This window comes from Dryobates pubescens, chromosome 38, assembly GCF_014839835.1.
Source record: "Dryobates pubescens isolate bDryPub1 chromosome 38, bDryPub1.pri, whole genome shotgun sequence".
In the NCBI taxonomy this organism is placed as follows: Eukaryota; Metazoa; Chordata; class Aves; order Piciformes; family Picidae; genus Dryobates; species Dryobates pubescens.
The window spans coordinates 1,010,020-1,028,063 of record NC_071649.1 but is presented as its reverse complement, the minus strand read 5'-3'; the positions used below and the strand labels follow the sequence as shown (position 1 = coordinate 1,028,063).

The following is an 18,044-nucleotide window of genomic DNA, read 5'->3' as shown; positions in this document are numbered from 1 at the left end:
CTCCAGAATAACAAGGACACAAAGCTGTTGGAGTGAGTCCAGGGGAGGGCCACTAAGATGATCCAAGGACTGCAACATCTCCGCTATGAGGATAGACTGGGGTGGGGGTGTTCAGCCTGCAGAATACTCTGTGGACACCTTAGAGCTGCCTTCCAGTACCTGAAGGGATCCTACAGGAAGGCTGCAGAGGGACTTTCATGAGGGTGTTTAGAGACAGGACAAGGGAGAATGGTTTGAGGCTGAAGGAGAGCAGGGCTAGACTGGAGCTGAGGAAGAAGTTTTTCAGTAGGAGGGTGGTGAAGCTCTGGAACAGACTGCCCAGAAGGGTTGTGGCTGCCTCCTCCCTGGGGATGTTCAAGGCCAGGTTGGATGAGGCCTTGAGCAGTTGAGTCTAGTTGAGAGGTGTCCCAGATCATGGCAGGGAGGTTGAAGTAGATGATCTCTAAGGTCCCGTCTAACCTGAGCCATTCTATGATTTTAGAAGCCATTTCAAGTGCTCATATCAGTGCTCCAATTTGTCCACAGGTACTGCTGAAGTGGTGCACTTCAGCACAGATCTGCATTAACCCACATTAGGTACTTGATCTCAGAAGCATCTTAAACACTTGAAATGCATCAGCACAGAGAAAATATAAACAAGATGCACTGCATGCCAGGTTCTCAAAGAATTTGAAGAGAACTGAAGAGTCCAAGGTCTCACCTCCTGCTTATACTGTGAATAGCCTGAAGGAGGCAAGCCCTGATGGCCGTGAGCCACAGCAGGTTTCCAGAAAAGCAGCTCCATTTGTTCAAACTTCTGCAGAGTTAAGCAACATCTCAGTGAGGCCCATTAACAGGATACCAGCCTTCAGCAGTGAGTGCCAGAGTGCCCAGCAAGCAATGCCCCCTCTTCCGAGGATACAAGCATTGCTCCTGCAGCAGCCCACTGTCGCAGCATGAAAGGGAGAGCCAAGGTACAGGCTCTCTATTCTACCACCGCTTTTGGCTGTCAAAAGTTTACCCATATAAAATTTTACAAACTAGAGTTTGTAATTTAAAATGTTTTACCTAGGTGTCTGTGAGTCATGTTTTCCCTCTGGCTTCAGGGATGGAGAAGGAAACACTGAGAAAGTATAATGCAAAGGGCTCGGGTCTCTCCTCAGCAGTTCGGCTCAAAGACCTGCCCCTACCTGAGGTGCTATTTAGAGCTCCCTCTTCTGAAAGCTTGAGCCATTAAAACAAAGTGATTTGCCAGTGACAGAAGGGCAGGAAACAAACACTGGCTTGAGCTCAAGGTTTCAAGTAATGTTAATTCTTGAAGCAATGACGTTACAATTACACCACTCTGGGTTCAGGTCAGGCTTTCAATTAAAAAGTACTCAGGCTGCAGCCTCAGAGAAAGAGGTGTGGTTTGGCTGAAATAATTTGGTTTGCTTTGTCTAATTTATATTTTTCCAAAGATTAAGCCTCTTGTGCACTGAGAAATGCAGGTATGACCACCTCCTGTGGCTTGCCTTAATAATACGCATGCTCCTGAAACATCGTAGAATCATGGACCATTAGAGGTTGGAAGGGACCTCCAGAGATCATTGAATCCAACCCCCCTGCCAAAGCAGGATGACCCAGGGGAGGCTGCACAGGAATGCATCCAGGTGGGTTTGGAAAGTCTTCAGAGAAGGAGACTCCACAACCTCTCTGGGCAGCCTGCTCCAGGGATCCATCACCCTCGCTCCAAAGAAGTTTCTGCTCATGGTGAGGTGAAATCTTCTATGTTCAAGTTTGTATCCGTTGTTCCTTGGCTTATTACTGTGCACCACCCAAAAGAGCTTGGCCCTCTCCACTTGACATCCACCCCTCAGATACTGATAGACATTGATCAGATCCCCTCTCAGTCTTCTCTTCTCCAGACTAAACAGCTCCAGGGCTCTCAGTCTCTCTTCAAAGGGGAGATGCTCAAGTCCCCTAATCATCTTCATGGCTCTCCATTGGAATCTCTCCAGCAGATCCCTGTCTCTCTTGAACTGTGCCCAAAACTGAACACAGTATTCCAGGTGTGATCTCACCAGGGCAGAGTAGAGGGGGAGAAGAACCTCCCTAGACCTTCTGGACACATTTTCCTTGCTGCACCCTAGGATGCCATTGGCCTTCTTGGCCACAAGGGCACATTGCTGTCCCATGGAGAACTTGCTGTCCACTAGGACCCCAAGGTCTTTCTCCACAAAGCTGCTTTTCAGCAGGGCAGCCCCTAACCTGTCCTGGTGCCTGCTGCTATTCCTGCCCTGATGCAGGACCCTGCACTTGTCCTTATTGAATTTGATGAGGTTTGCCTTCACCCAGCTCTCAGCCTGTCCACATCTTGTTGGATGGCTGCACAGTCTGACAGGTGTCAGCCACCCCCCTCAACCCCCCAAGTTTTGTGACATCAGCAAATATTAACATAGTCATCTCACTTCTCTCTAAAGCTGGTAAATGTATATGAAAGAGATGCTCCAGTGACTTGGGACAGTTGAGAAAGTTAAAGGGAGGAGGAGAAAAGGAGTAGTGTCTTGAGAGCAAGGACAGAGGCAGGCAGCACCATATTCAGGGTTAGCAGTACCATACTTGGGGAAGACCAACCTAAATTAATACACCAGGAGCTCTCTTCTTTCCAATCTGCACGCCCCACCACCATGCACACACTTCCAAGAGATACTGGAAAAGATAATGTTGGAGGAAAGAAAGAAAAAAAAAAGGAGAGGAAAGAAAAAGGCCTGTTGTTGTAAAAAAAACTCACATGAGGGCAGCTGCTGACTGGAATGCACTGCTTCTTGCGACACTCTGTCTTGCCTTTCACACAAGCACAGATGGTGCAGTTCACAGAGGACCACATCTCTCCATCCTGCAGGAGGGAACACGATACAGTATCAGCTGGAGTGGCAACAGGAAGCTCTTTCAGCCATCCATCATTACACAAGAAAGGATGACTTTCTCTTCTGGCATTGCCATTGTTTAGTCTAAATTATTTTGAGGTGTCTGTCCTTGGCCAGTCTGATGAAAGATAAAGATCAAATCCAGCAGGGTTTTTTTCCCTTTGGCCCTCTAGGTCAGAAATTCATTTTCCCAAGCCTAACCAATACCATATTTGCATTTTTCATCAATGCCCTGATTATTGTTTCAAGCACAAGCCCTATGAGGAGAGGCTGAGGGAGCTGGGATTCCTTAGCCCAGAGAAGAGGAGGCTCAGGGGAGACCGTATTGCTCTCTACAACTACCTGAAAGGAGGCTGCAGCCAGGTGGGGGTTCTCTCAGGGAACCAGCACCACAACAAGAGGACACAGTCTCAAGCTGTGCCAGGGGAGGTTCAGGCTGGATGTTAGGAAGAAATTCATCCCAGCAAGAGAGATTGGCCATTGGAATGTGCTGCCCAGGGAGGTGGTGGAGTCACCATCACTGAAGGTGCTAAAAAAGAGACTGGATGAGGCACTTGGTGCCATGGTGTAGTTGATTAGATGGTGTTGGGTGATAGGTTGGGTTTGATGATCTCAAAGGTCTTTTCCAACCTGGTCTATTCTATTCTATTCTATTCTACTCTATTCTATTCTATTCTATTCTATTCTATCTTTAAGCTCATACACATGAAAGTATCTGATTAAGATGTCAGCATACAGTGAATGTATTCCCAGATGCAGCATCGTTTTGGCTCAGGGCACAAACGGTCAAAGAATGAATTCTAATGTAGATTACTTACAGCACTTTTGCAGATACTTGATCTGCTGAACATCTGAAAGTGTTTAGAAGAGATCCAGTGCTGAGCTTCTCAGATGCAGAACAGGTATGACAGTGTGTGCACGGCTCTTGAAGTATTAGGTGCAAGGCAAAATATGCCTGGTCCCCACTTACATGGGAATGATTGCTTGTGGAACTGCCCTGGCTCCTTTTGTCACATCCTATTGCATTTGCCAAATGTGGTTTCTAAAACATTCTGGCCTCACCACTTGCAGCCTTGTGCTACCCCACTTAGAGCCAAAATGTGCCTGTTTTGTGTTCACCAGGCTGCTGTGAAGGAAGGGTGAGGATAGACCTGACAGGAACAGGCATTCCAACCAGCCAGCTGTGAACAATTACATGCCCACCTCAACATGATGAGAACATCAGACCAGAGAGAAAACCAGACTCCCTCTGAAATTCCAAGGACCCTCACTTATTCAGCACAGCCTGCTTGGTCAGAGGCTGTGTGGCAGTTTTAGGCTGATGCCTAGAAAAAATTTCCACAGATTGAGTAGGAAAGTGGTAGAATGCAAATAAATTACCACTGGATGTAAAAGGGAAAATAATTATAAGGTCAAATTAATCACATTGGTCTGATAACTAACATAAAGGTAGTTGTATAAATAAATTCTCTCTGTGTTTGGCTTCTTCACTTTAGCTGATACTAGCTGGCATCTTTTGCTTGGCTGCTGCTGACCTTGGCTGCATTCTTGTGGTGGCTAAGTATTAACAAGCTACTCACTTTCTCTTGTCCTGTGTACAGGGCAAGAAAGCTGGGGAGAGATCTGGAACACAGACCTGTGAGGAGAGGCTGAGGGAGCTGGGGTCGCTTAGCCTGGAGAAGAGGAGGCTCAGGGGAGACCTTCTTGCTCTCTACAACTACCTGAAGGGAGGTTGTAGCCAGGTGGGGGTTGGTCTCTTCTCCCAGGCACCCAGCACCAGAACAAGAAGACACAGTCTCAAGCTGTGCCAGGGGAGGTTTAGGCTGGATGTTAGGAAGAAAGTCCTTTCCAGAAAGAGAGATTGGCCATTGGAATGTGCTGCCCAGGGAGGTGGTGGAGTTACCATCACTGGAGGTGTTTATAAGAGGAGACTAGATGAGGCACTTGGTGCTATGGTTTAGTTGATTAGATGGTGTTGGGTGATAGGTTGGACTTGATGATCTCAAAGGTCTTTTCCAACCTGGTTTATTCCATTCTATTCTATTCAATTCAGGGGGGGAAGCTATTGGTAGCCCCCCACTCCAGTCTTGTCCAGGGGGGTTCTTGTGTTGTTTATAAGTTGTAAATATTGTATATTTTGTACCTATTCATTGCAGTTCACATTTCTAGATTTCAGTCTGCTTCCACATACAGCTTCATTTGCTTTCAGCTGAGCTGGTCTGGTAATATTATTTTGGGAGGTAATTCTCTGAAATTAGTTGGGGGGTAATTTCAACCCACCACAGGCTGGCTCTCCCCTGTCTTTTTTTTCCAGGCCTGGTGTTCCTGATGCTGCACAAATTCCCATGGGTCTGTAATGACCACTCTCCAAAGCAATAGAATAGAATAGACCAGACCAGGTTGGAAAAGACCTTCGAGATCATCAAGTCCAACGTATCACCCAACATATCACACCTGACAGCAGCCAACTTCTCTGACTTTTTTTTGTCTCATAGCTGTTGTGCAAAAGCACATTCACTGTGCCCACTCTGTTAGATCACTGACACCAACAGAGCAAAGCTGGATTTACCCCTTTGCACACAAGGCCAGAAATGGGTGCACTGTCTCGTTATTTATTCTTACTCCACACAGTACTTAGCAACACACCAAAATCTTCACAAGCAGCAGAATATTTTAGTTGGGTGCCTAAGAAGCAGGCATTTGTTCCTGAAGCACAATAACACCAGTGTGAAAGTGCCAATCAGAGGGAAGACAGCCTCAGTGTACAGTAGGTTCACAAGTAATTTCCAGAATAAACACTTTGGCTGTGTACACAAAAGATGGAAGAGACAGGAAGCAATTCTGTCTGAGCAAACCAAGCATTCATGAAGGATTTAATATGTGATCTGATTCAAGGGTCTCTTAACTCACAGATGGCCCATGAGGTGACAGAATCTTGTAGTGACACTGTGAAAAAGGCTGCACCACTTGGAAAAACAAACAGGGTCTCAGCAATAGATTCATAGAATGGTTTGGGTTGGAAGGGACATTAAAGATCACCTAGTTCCAACCTGCCTGCCACAGGCAGGGACACCTTCCACTAAACCAGGTCACTCAAGGCCTCATCCAACCTGGCCCTGAACACCTCCAGGGAGGAGGCAGCCACAATCTCCCTGGGCAACCTGTTCCAGTGTCTCACCACCCTCACTGCACAGAATTTCTTCCTAATCTCCAGTAGCGTAAGTGTTCTGCAAGGAATCTCTTGTGCTTTGAAAACACTGGGTGAGAGTGCGGTGGGAAACAGTTATTGCACAGCTATGCCACCATATAAGATATCAGGGGTGCTGCCCTTAGTAGAGATGTGAAATGTAGCAAATCAAGATGAGTATCTTTCAGCCAAGATGAAGTTTGCAAAGTTCCTGCTGGCTCAGCTGTGGAAGAGACTCTTTGACTCAGCTGGTAAAGCCTACAAACCACTCCAAATATCTCCAAGGATATCAGAAAGCAGAGGATTGCTACCACTGACTAAAAATGCCTTACTTGTCATGAAACAGCACCTTGAATCTCTGTGTAGGGGAAGCAGACACCACATCACGTCAAAGAGGAACTAATCTGTGTACCAGTAGAATTCACACAAACTCAGGAGAAAAAAGAGTAGATGGCAAATGATGCAAAGCTTTGCCTCTGAATCATTCCATCCTCAACCAGGATTCTTCTAAACAGCAAACCCCAGCACTGATTTACAGTAAACTCCTGCAGGTTTAGTGCTTCCACCAACATCCCAAAACTTTACCTGGAAGATTTTATTGCCAAACTTGCACACTTTCACTTCCTCAGGAGAGATGTATGAGACACACTCCTTGCAGCAGTGGTCTTTGTTTTTATTGCATTCCCCAGGAAGCAAGCACCTCTTCTTACACACCACTGTAGAATCCTAGGTAACATGACAAAAGGAAATAAGGAAATCATCACCAAGATGTTTGTGCTCCTCTGTGTTCTTACCATAACACTTCTGCTTGCTCAGTCATTGCATTCACCCAAGTTAAAGCCCAACTGCTTTGAATAGCATAGAATGGTCCAGAAGGGACCTTCAAAGGTCATTCAGTCCAACCTCCTTGCAGTCAGCAGGGACATCCCCAACCAGATCAGGTTACCAAGGGCCTCATTGAGCCTCACCTTGAATATCTCCAGGGATGGGGCCCTCATAGTAGAATAGAATAAACCAGGTTGGAAGAGACCTTCAAGATCATCGTGTCCAACCTATCATCCAACACCACCTAATCAACTAAACCATGCAACCAAGCACCCTATCAAGTCTCCTCCTGAACACCTCCAGTGATGGTGACTCCACCACCTCCTCGGGCAGCCCATTCCAATGGGCAATCACTCTCTGTGTAGAACCTCCTCCCAACCTCCAGCCAAAAAAGAACTTCTTCTAGTAAAGAACTTCCTGATATCCAGTCTAAATCTGCCCTTCTCTAGTTTGAAGCCATTGCCTCTTGTCCTGTCACTCCAGGCCTTTGCAAACAGTCTCTCTCCATCCTTCTTGTAGTCTCCTTCAGGTACTGGCTGGCTGCTATTAGGTCTCCCTGGAGCCTTCTCTTCTTCAGGCTGAACACCCCCAGCTCCCTCAGCCTGTCCTTACAGCAGAGCTGCTCCAACTCCCTGAGCATTTTCATGGCCCTCCTCTGGACCTGCTCCATCAGGTCCATGTCCTCCTTTATTGAGGACTCCAGACCTGTACACACTACTCCAGGTGAGGTCTCAGCAGAGCAAAGTGGTAGAATCACCTCTCTGGGTCTGCTGAAAGATTTCAACTCAGAAGATTATTTACTGGATTAAGGGACTGTTTCAAGGCCTGTGAAGTTAAAGCCCAGCTTGCACTTCTGTTGGCCTGCAAAATCTTACTGGTTTGGTGACATTTAACTTTGGGTTTTTCCTAGGTGCAAAAGTGCAAGTGGGTAGAGTCAGAGGAATTAAAGAAATAAATAAATCCCTGCCCTCCCTCCAACAGAGATGTGATCATTCACCATGTAAAAAGCCTTGGCCTGTAATTCAGACTTAAAAGGGAATCCCATAGCCTGGGTAACTTCATTTTACACCACACCGAGTCAAGGCAACACGTCTCGGCTAAGAGAATCAGCAGCTTTTTGAACTCTCCTAGCACAACTGCAAATGCTCTTCAGATCAGCCCCTTGTGGACCACACAAGATGCCAAAGAACAGCAACATCAGGCCTTTAGAGTCCCACAGCCCTACAAATCAGTGCCAAGCCAGGCAGCCAGCAGCCCGCAGCCCCAAAAGCGCGGTGGACTTACCTTGCATGTACACATCGTGCAGTTGTCATAAATAAATGAGGTTCCATTATCATAAACATTGCTGTGAAAGAGGCAGCTTCCAAATGGGAGGTCAAACACTTTCCTCTGTCCTGAATATAAATAAACAGTAATAGAAAGAGAGTTGGGTTGAAATGATGCCATACTGTCAACAGAAATAGTAGGGTTTATTGTCACCAGACAAAATTCATGTGCAGCGTGTCATTTGCTGTGTGTTTCCATCCTGATGTGAAAAAAAAACCACCCCAAACCACCCAAAAATAATAAAAAAAAAAATCTGTACTTTTAGCAGTTCACTGTTCCTCTAGCACACAAATTCTACCATGGGAGGGAATATAAATATGATTTATGGCATGTTTATATTGGGGAAAAGAAATCCTTCTTCTCCCTCTCATCGTGCACAGCGCAGCTAAAGGAATAAAAATTAAGCACTGCTAACTCTTAGGGTAGGGACCCTTCAACCAGTTTAAACAGCCTTTAAGTTAAGGCAATAACTTATCAAATAAAGCAGCCTTTACTGGTTTTAGCATAACCACCCCAGGGGTTCACAGCAGCCAAATGAAATCAACTTGGTGACACTGATGGAAAAAAAAACAACCCCATAGGTATTGTCCAGTTTCATTAAGCTAGCTTGGTGTACCTTGTTCACTCAGGACTGTGAGAATGCAGGCATTTGCATGGTTTATGAGCAGAATGACTGTGTCCAGTTCTGGAGCCCATGTTACAGAAAGGATCTGGAGATGCTGGAAGGTGTCCAGAGAAGGGCCACGAGGATGAGCAGAGGGCTGGAGCTGCTCCCCTATGAGGACAGACTGAGGGAGTTGGGGCTGTTCAGTCTGGAGAAGAGAAGGCTCCAAGGAGACCTAACTGTGGCCTTCCAGGATCTGAAGGGGGCTCCAAGAAAGCTGGGGAGGGATGTCAGGGAGTGACAGGACTGGGGGGAATGGAGCAAAACTAGAAATTGGTAGATTCAGATTGGATGTTAGGAAGAAGTTGTTCCCCATGAGGGTGGTGAGAGACTGGCACAGGTTGCCCAGGGAGGTGGTGGAAGCCTCATCCTTGGATGTTTTTAAGGCCAGACTGGATGTGGCTGTGAGTAACCTGATCTAGTGTGAGGTGTCCCTGCCCATGTCAGGGGGTTTGCAACTAGATGATCCTTGAGGTCCCTTCCAACCCTAACAATTCTATGATTCTATGATTTTAGCTATTCAGTTACTATAACCCATAACATATTAGGGTTTCATGAGAGTGACTCAAGGTTTAGAGCACCATACAGGGAAGGCAGCATCAGTAGCAAATCCTTACTGAAGTCCTGCAATCCTGCAAGCACTTTCAGAGTCCAGTGGCTGATACTCACTTTGTGGTTCTGCAAGCTTCTCTTGCTCCTCAGCTTCTTTGCTAGTAGGTTATTTCAAACAAGGGACCATTATGATGCAGAACCTTGAGCTCCTTACAAAAACACTGCTGACTTTTGGTGGCAGTCAACTTATAAGTTCTTTTATGAGTGGCTGCCAGTCTCCCATCCTACCATTTCTGATGTTAAACAGGCATCAGATCCAAGGAAGGGAATGACCACTCTAAGTGGACAAGAAGTCACTAAGTACTACTTTAGCTCTCACACCACCAGGTCTTGGCACACTGTCACAGAATGGTCCAACTCCCTCTTCAGTAAGAAGGGACATCCTCAACCAGATCAGGCCACCCAGAGCCCTTTTCAATAATGCTTGATGAATGTAGAACAGCTTAAAAGAAAAAGGTTCCTTCTTCCTCTGAGGTATAAGCAAACAAAAAGCTAAGCATGCAGGAAAATCCACTGCCTCAGCCTAAAGTTTTTGCAAAGCTAATGGTAAAATAACTATTAACCAAGAGCTAAGAAGCAATTGTTTTCATTCAGTCAAGGGAAATTTGATCATTTCTCTTGCCAATTAGCTACCTTGGATTAACCTGTGCTAGCATAACCAGCCTTCTTTTTACTGAATGTGTGTCTCAGAAAATATTTCATTTCTCCTGCAGGACTGACAGATGAAATCGGTTGAGGATGCTCAGTAGCCCAAAAAGGAACTGCTCCACATCCATGCATCACTTATGGGCAAAGCCTGGCCATAGCCCTGCCTGTAACAACACTTCTACTGCTCTATGTGGGGCCAGGACTTCAGTTGCACAACTTATGTCAACAAGTGAACAAAAGTCCGGTTGTGCCTCATAGCCTCTTGCTACGCCTTGCAAACCACCCAGAGCAAGTCCGGGTGGCCAACCTAGTTCAAATAATTGGGGGGAAAAAAACCACTGACAAAGGAGCTACCACTTTAAAAGATGTGGTGGTGGAAGATATTGGCTTAATGGTTAGCTTTGCTGGCTCACAACCACTAGTTAAACTAATAATTCAAGTCCCAGCAGAGTCCACTGCATTCTTCTAAGCTATATACGCTGAGTATCAGGAATTCATTTGCAGGGAGGTCCTCCACATGATACTTTAAAACCCATGCCTCAGCATCCCTGAAAACGTTTCTTTTTCCTGACTGCTGTGCAGTGTGCTGCACACCCCTTGGCTCTACCTCTGCTCCAAAACTTTCAATGCTTCCCAACACTTCCACCAGAGACAGGTAGCTGACAGGCTTCGGAGCACGTAAAACGAAAGTCCTCGTTATTAGGGGACTGGTTCTCAGCTATTTTCTAAAAGGGGGGAAAAAATCCCTCCAAATCTGCAGGAGAACCCTCAGAAAGTAGTCAGAAGCTGAGGTATGAATGCCTGGATCGAAGAGGGGAAAGGTTCAGTGGAGAAAAGTATGAGGTGTAGAGGACAAGAGGATTTTTACAAAAGGAAAGGGAAAGTGTCCTCAGCCAAAACAGAAGCTTGGTGTTTGGACCGTTCTCTCTAGTTAATTCCTTTACTCTCTGGTGCCTCAGTTAATGTTCCAGGCAGATACTTATCTGCAGCTCTTCTCCGTTAGCAAATAAGTAAATTCAAGTCTGTTTCAAGCAACCAAAAACATTCTTATGAGAAGGTGGAACTCCCTACAGTTCTCTGCTTCCAAGGCCAGACCTCTCTGTACCTAGCCCTCAAAAGGGACTATGGATAGTGATAAAGAGATGTTCCAAATGATAACATGTCTCTGTTGAACACTTTGGAGTTATCAGCTCTGACACTTTTCCAATCCTAGGTATAACCTCACAGACCAAATCAAAGCTAATTTACCTGGTGGGATGTCTGTGCTCTCTGTTTACAAAGTAGAGGGACACATGCTAAGGAATGTCAAGCTGTGGGATCTCTGAATATGGGATGAGCAAAATAAGGAGTCTCAAAAGTCACTGCCTTCCTTGGCATGACTTGGAAGAATTAGCCCTTCTTAGAGGCCTCCTTCAAAATATGTTGGAATGACACAACTGAAAACATTCCTGGCTGAAACTGTGATTCCACCATAAGATGGCAACCACGAGGCAGACTTCTGGGTCCCTGGCATCTCTGACAACAGCTTCTAAGAATAAATTTCAGTTCAGAAGTTTCCTCTGAACCTTCATATCCCCAAAAATAAGAATGCAAGTGCACAGTTGAATAATAATCTGAGAGGGTGAGGCCTTTTTCTTGTGGCAAACTCACAACAAAACATTTCCTCCTGCTTCAACCTCCACGTAAGACATGTAATGAAGGTGGGAAACATCTCTGGTTTTCTTCATGCAAGCAAGCCAACAGCTCTCTGCTCAAATGCTCCTTGCTTAGTACCACCCATCACATCCCTTATGAGGAAAGGCTGAGGGAGCTGGGGCTCTGTACCTTGGAGCAGAGGAGCCTGAGGGGTGACCTCATTCATGTTGATAAAGATTGGGCAGGGCAGGGTCAGGAGGATGGGGCCAGGCGCTACTCAGTTATGTCCAATAATAGGACAAGGGGCAATGGGTGCAAGCTGGAGCAGAGGATGTTTCACATGAACATAAAGAGAAACTTCTTCATTGTGAGGGTGCCAGAGCCTTGGAACAGGCTGCCCAGAGAGGTTGTGGAGTCTCCTTTTCTGGAGACTTTCCAAACCCACCTGGATGCATTCCTGTGTGGCCCTAGTCTGGCAAGGGGATTGGATTCAATCTTTCAAGGTTCTTTCCAACCTGTGATCCCTACACACTGACCCTCAGTACTTGTCTAAACCTGTAGATCAAAAACTCAAGTGAGGAATACTGTCTCTTCCACATCCCTGAATTTACCAGTATCATAAAACACTGGTGTAAAAGATGCCACAGAGACACAGATCAGATTAACTACAAAATCACCTGGAAAAACACCACTCACCTAAGCATTTGGGGCAACACTGGCCAGCAGGAGTATGACTGAGGTGCTGGGGACATGAAAGGATGGGGCAGACTTCTCGGATACACTGTGTCCTGCCGCCCTGAAAGAAAATAGGCTTAGTCAGAGGGAAAAAAATGAAGCAAAATGTCAAGCAGACATGCAAACACACACACACACAGACCGCTAACAAGCCTTGAAAAGCCTTAGCCAAAGCAGGATTTGCCAATAAAAATTTCTGCTCGCATCAGACATGCAAGGAACGTGCACAGCTGTACTTCAACACTTTGTGCATTGCTTGCAGATTATTCAGGCTTTTCTCTCTAGTAATGAATGCAGGAGTTGAATACAGAATACAGAACTGACCAGGTAGGAAAAGACCTTTGAGATCATCAAGTCCAATCTATCACCCAACACCATCTAATCGACTAAACCATGGCACCAAGTGCCTCATCCAGGCTCTTCTTAAACACTTCCAGTGATGGTGACTCCACCACCTCCCTGGGCAGCACATTCCAGTGGCCAATCTCTCTCGCTGGGAAGAATTTCTTCCTCACATTCAGCCTAATCCTCCCCTGGCACAGCTTGAGACTGTGTCCCCTTGTTCTGTCACAGGCTGCCTGGGAGAAGAGACCAACCCCCACCTAGCTACAACCTCCCTTCAGGTAGTTGTAGAGAGCAAGAAGGTCTCCCCTGAGCCTCTTCCTCTCCAGGCTAAACAACCCCAGCTCCTTCAGCTGCTCCTCATAGTGCTTGTGCTCCAAACCCCTCTCCAGTCTTGTTGTGTCTATTTTATTCCCTGGTATTGATAGGAAAGAAAACCCAAGGAGGATGAAATCATTATCTGTGAACCTTGCTATGGGTTCAAAGAAGTTATTGAGCCATTCTTTTACAGTCATCTTCACCTCCTGTGCTATGAACTTCTAGGCTTGTCTGGGACAGAGATTAAGTACTGAAGCAAGATGAGAGCAGGTGTTCTTCCACTATGTCTGTGACCTCAGAGAGCAAATAAGCCAAAATCACTTAAGAAAGCACATTCCTGTTCGCATCCGAGTCCAACAATGCAAACCCAGAAGGTCTGCTTTTTTTCAGAGGACTGAAAACAAGAGGCTCTGTGAAATTTGAGAATGAAAGTTGCAAAAATAAGGAAGAAAAGCAAAAGACAAAAGGACAACATAGACTGGATATATGCTAGTGTACCAATCAATCTCAAAAAGGGAGGTAAAAAGCACAGCAGAGACAAAAGCACAGAGCATATGGCCAAGATTAAGTCAGTCGAAAGAGGTCTTTGTCCTTATTCTGTTCCGTTGCCTGATTACCTCACCATGCTTACAGCACACTGTGTTTAGCTCGGGGTTTTCTACCAACATCTCTCTGGAGCCCAGGAAAGACATGGACCTGATGGAGCAGGTCCAGAGGAGGGCCACAAAAATTATCAGGAGCCTGGAGCAGCTCTGCTACAAGGACAGGCTGAGGGAGCTGGGGGTGTTCAGCCTGGAGAAGAGAAGGCTCTGGAGAGACCTAAAAGCAGTTTGCCAGTACCTGAAGGGGGCTACAAGAAGGCTGCAGAGGGACTGTTTACAAAGGCCTGGAGTGACAGGATGAGGGGCAATGGTTTTAAATTAGTGAAGAGCAGATTTAGATTGGATGTTAGGAACAAGTTCTGCACCATGAGGATGGTGGAACACTGCAGCAGGATGCCCAGGGAGGTAGTTGAGGACCTATCCCTGGAGATAGTCAAGGTTCTGAGCAAGCTGATCTAGTGGAGGATGTCCCTGCTGTCTGCAGGGGAGGTCAGACTAGATGACCTTTGGAGGACCCTTCCAACCCAAACCATTCTACAATGCTATGTCCTCCATAGGCTTGCTTATGGGAGGTCCAGGTTGTTAAACTCAAAAAATCAGTCCACATGCCTTAGCAAGGGAATTCATCCCTTTTTCCATCTAACTGCCCTGCCTTATTTATCACTCAGAGCTGCAGGCTCATCCTAACAATAAGCTTTGTGTTCCTGGATGCTGTGTTGGAAGACTTATGAATAGTCTCCTCCCACCTACATGCAGGATGCCTCTAGGGTTCCCTGGAGGCAGATGGAAGAAGCTGTTCATTTTCAAGAGCTTTGTGCCTGAAATGATGGCATGCCATTCCCTTCCTAATGGCCTCAGTTAATCATGTAAAAGCTTTCAGATACAGGCAGCCTCACATAGACACTATTATACAGAAGATAACACACTGACTGTACCTCCACTCTGCCATAAGTTTTCAGTCTACCTGTCCCATGGGGCTACCAAAGCATCCTGGACGCACATGGCTGAGGACTGCTCATAATTCTTTCACTGTGGCATGCAGGAACACAGAGTTTATTGTAGACTGAAATGTCTGCTCTAAACCAAGGGTCAGGCCAGAAATTGGACAAAAAGAAATGAATTCTTCACTGATAGTCCCTGTGATGCTCAGGGAATAGCTTTGTGAGAAGAGAGGCAGGTGGAGAATGAAAGAAAAGATAGCAAAGAAGGGCTGTCTGAAGCAGTGCTTTCATTCAGCCCAGGGACAAGGGCTAAGAAAAGACAAAGTTCAAACTTTGGTGACAATTCAGCAAGCAAGAAGCAGGAGAGAAAGTAGGGTAAGCCAGAAAGTAGTTTGGTGTTTAAAAAGCAGCATTACAACTGGAAGCAGGAGTAGCAGTGTGGTAAAGAGGGAGTTTCAACTTAGTACTGAGCAGAGGAGAGGCCAGAATGAATGGTAAAAAAGGATCAGTGAAGAATGGCTTGGAGATCTCAGCCAGCCTGGTGGCAGGATCAGGAATACATCCATGGAAGATAAATCAATGCTGCAACACATGGTGAGCACAGGTCCTCTCTTGCAACCTTGCTTCTGTATTTAACATGTATCCCATGCCTGTGTGGACATACTCTGGACTCTTGCACCTCTGACAGATTCAGTTGAAGCCTGGGCTTAGCACATTATTAAGACATTGCCATTGCAGACTGTGGTAGAGATACTTTTTAAAATGCAAAATGCTCATGTACAAAGAAAGAAAAGTTCTACTTGCCCTACAGAGCTCACAGAGAATGCTCCTTGAGTGTTACAAGGAAATTCCAAAATCTACACAAGATCTCTATTTGCTTTCAGGCCTCAATCACTGCAATTCAAAACTCACAAAGCACTCAGAGCACAAGCTTTCAAAGCAGGATTGTTCAGTTCTGGAGCCTCTATTCCAGGAAGGATCTGGAGGTGCTGGAAGGTGTCCAGAGAAGGGCCACGAGGATGAGCAGAGGGCTGGAGCTGCTCTCCTATGAGGACAGACTGAGAGAGTTGGGGTTGTTCAGTCTGGAGAAGAGAAGGCTCCAAGGAGACCTTATTGTGGCCTTCCAGTATCTGAAGGGGGCCACAAGAAAGCTGGGGAGGGACTTTGGAGGGTGTCAGGGAGTGATAGGACTGGGGGGAATGGAGCAAAACTAGAAATAGGTAGATTGAGATTGGATGTTAGGAAGAAGTTGTTCCCCATGAGGGTGGTGAGAGACTGGCACAGGTTGCCCAGGGAGGTGGTGGCAGCCTCATCCCTGGAGGTTTTGAAGGCCAGGCTGGATGTGGCTGTGAGCAAGCTGCTGTAGTGTGAGGTGTCCCTGGCCATGGCAGGGGGTTGGAACTGGCTGCTCCTTGAGGTGCCTTCCAATCCTGACAATTCTATGATTCTATTCCTGCCAGTGCTTTGCCAATTGTATTCCATACAATTATGGAACAGGTCTGAAAAGAAAAATTAGGGCAACAAAAAAAAATTATCAAGGGATAAAAAAATAACTCTGGAGAGCTCTGGAGTTTGGTTCCGGATGGCCTAAGCCAGAGTGGGAACTGCACAGTAAACGCCTTGATGCCTCCACCTTTTAACTACATCTACAGCTCCTAGCTCACATCTCCCTGTCAAGCATAGCATCTCCCAGGCAGCCAGAATATTCCAGGCCTGAAGCAACAACTTCCAGCAAACCCAAATGTGAACTGGAGGCCTGCACAGACCAATAAAGTACAAATGACATCTGCTTCCTGTGAGAAATGCTATTCGAGAGCTAGACAAATAAATCCTTGAGCGATAGTTATGTGAAGCCTTAATCAGGGGATGCTGCTGCAGTCTACAGTCCTCTGGAGGTAACAGATTGTGTATGGATACACAGTCTCCAGGAAAAGATTCACTTCCCACCTTGCAGACAAACAAGAACCCTCTAACTGCTGCTGCCACCTTGTATCTGTCAAACAAAAGCAGAAGGCTCCCTGGCATCAGCTCAGATGGCAGTATGGATTGAGGTACTGTCTCATCTCAGGAGACAGAAGAGAGGAGAAGATGAAACAGCACTTTCTAACCCTCCCATGAGAGGTCCATCTTTGAGAAAGACAGATAATGAGTTTTCCTGAAAACAAAAGCATGGATCTCATCTATCTACCCATCCATCCACTACTGCCAAGTTCCTACCTCAACTATATTTCACTGCTCAATAAAGACACAAGAAACTCGTCAGGCTGCAGCTGGAGACACCAGATGAAAGATAAAATGCAGTTCCACATCATTACAGAATATATCTGGTTGGAACAGACCTCCAAGACCATCCAGTCCAACCCTTGATCCAGCACTGAAGGGTTAACACTAAACCATGTCCCCAAGCAGGTCTACACAACGCTTGAAGGCTTCCAGGGATGGTGACTCCACCACTGCCCTGGGCACAGAATTCCAATGTTTGAGAACCCTCTCTGTGAAGAAATATTTCCTAAGATCCAGCCTGAACCTCCCCTGGCACAGCTTATAACCATTTCCTCTAGTCCTGTCAAGTTGTCATCACAGAGAAGAGGATGCCCTCATCCTCACTCCAATCTCCCTTCAGGGAGCTGTGGAGAGCCATGAGGTCTCCCTTCAGCCTCTGTGGGGGATTGGGTCCCCCACAACTGAATGATTGAAGATGAGAAACTGCAAGGAGAGATGAAATGGGAACCACCTGCAGTGGTTTAATAAGCAACTCCTGTAGATGAGGTAAGAGTCACCTGCACTACCTTAGTAAGTATTGCCAGCCAGTAAGAAGAAGAGGGTTAACCAAGCCCCTGGAGCCACACCAAGAGGAGAGCTACGAACGCAAGCTGCATGAAGGCAGTCGTTAGTTAGTCTCAAGGGCTTGCTGCCACGGGCAGGAGCTCTTGACCTGGGTGCTCCCTACCCCCCTGCTTGAATTCCACCCTCGTCGCTGTGGGTGCCGCACTGTACCCCACAGCGACAAGCCTCCTCTTCTCAGACTGAACAACCTCAGCTCCCTCAGATGCTCCTCATAGGCCAGGTGCTCCAGGCCTTCGTTGCCCCTCTCTGGACACACCTCAGCACCTCAACACCCTTCCTATAGTGAGGGGTCCAGAACTGGGCTACTCATATCCTGGTACGTGTATGCAGCCTGTCTGCTAGGACAGATGAAGAGCAAAATATCTGCAGGAAAAAAAGCAAACATGTGTCCAAAAACTCCCCCAAAGTATGGGAGCCTGCTACATATCATCTCCAAGAGTCTTGGGCTTCCTCTGCCTGGAGGGCAAGAACTCT

At 46.5% G+C, this 18,044-nt stretch overlaps 1 protein-coding gene across 2 annotated transcripts in view; it reads right to left on the bottom strand.

Moving 5' to 3' along the window:
* The window catches only part of BMPER (BMP binding endothelial regulator), a 198,251-nt gene that overhangs the window by 84,078 nt on the left and 96,129 nt on the right, over positions 1-18,044 (bottom strand). For both annotated transcript variants that reach the window (XM_054177146.1, XM_054177147.1), the window contains exons 7-10: positions 12,482-12,581; positions 8,185-8,294; positions 6,661-6,801; positions 2,753-2,857 (exon numbers count right to left, since the gene is read on the bottom strand). In XM_054177146.1, the coding sequence (XP_054033121.1) occupies positions 2,753-2,857; positions 6,661-6,801; positions 8,185-8,294; positions 12,482-12,581 (456 nt within the window). The remainder of the gene's footprint in view (positions 1-2,752; positions 2,858-6,660; positions 6,802-8,184; positions 8,295-12,481; positions 12,582-18,044) is intronic.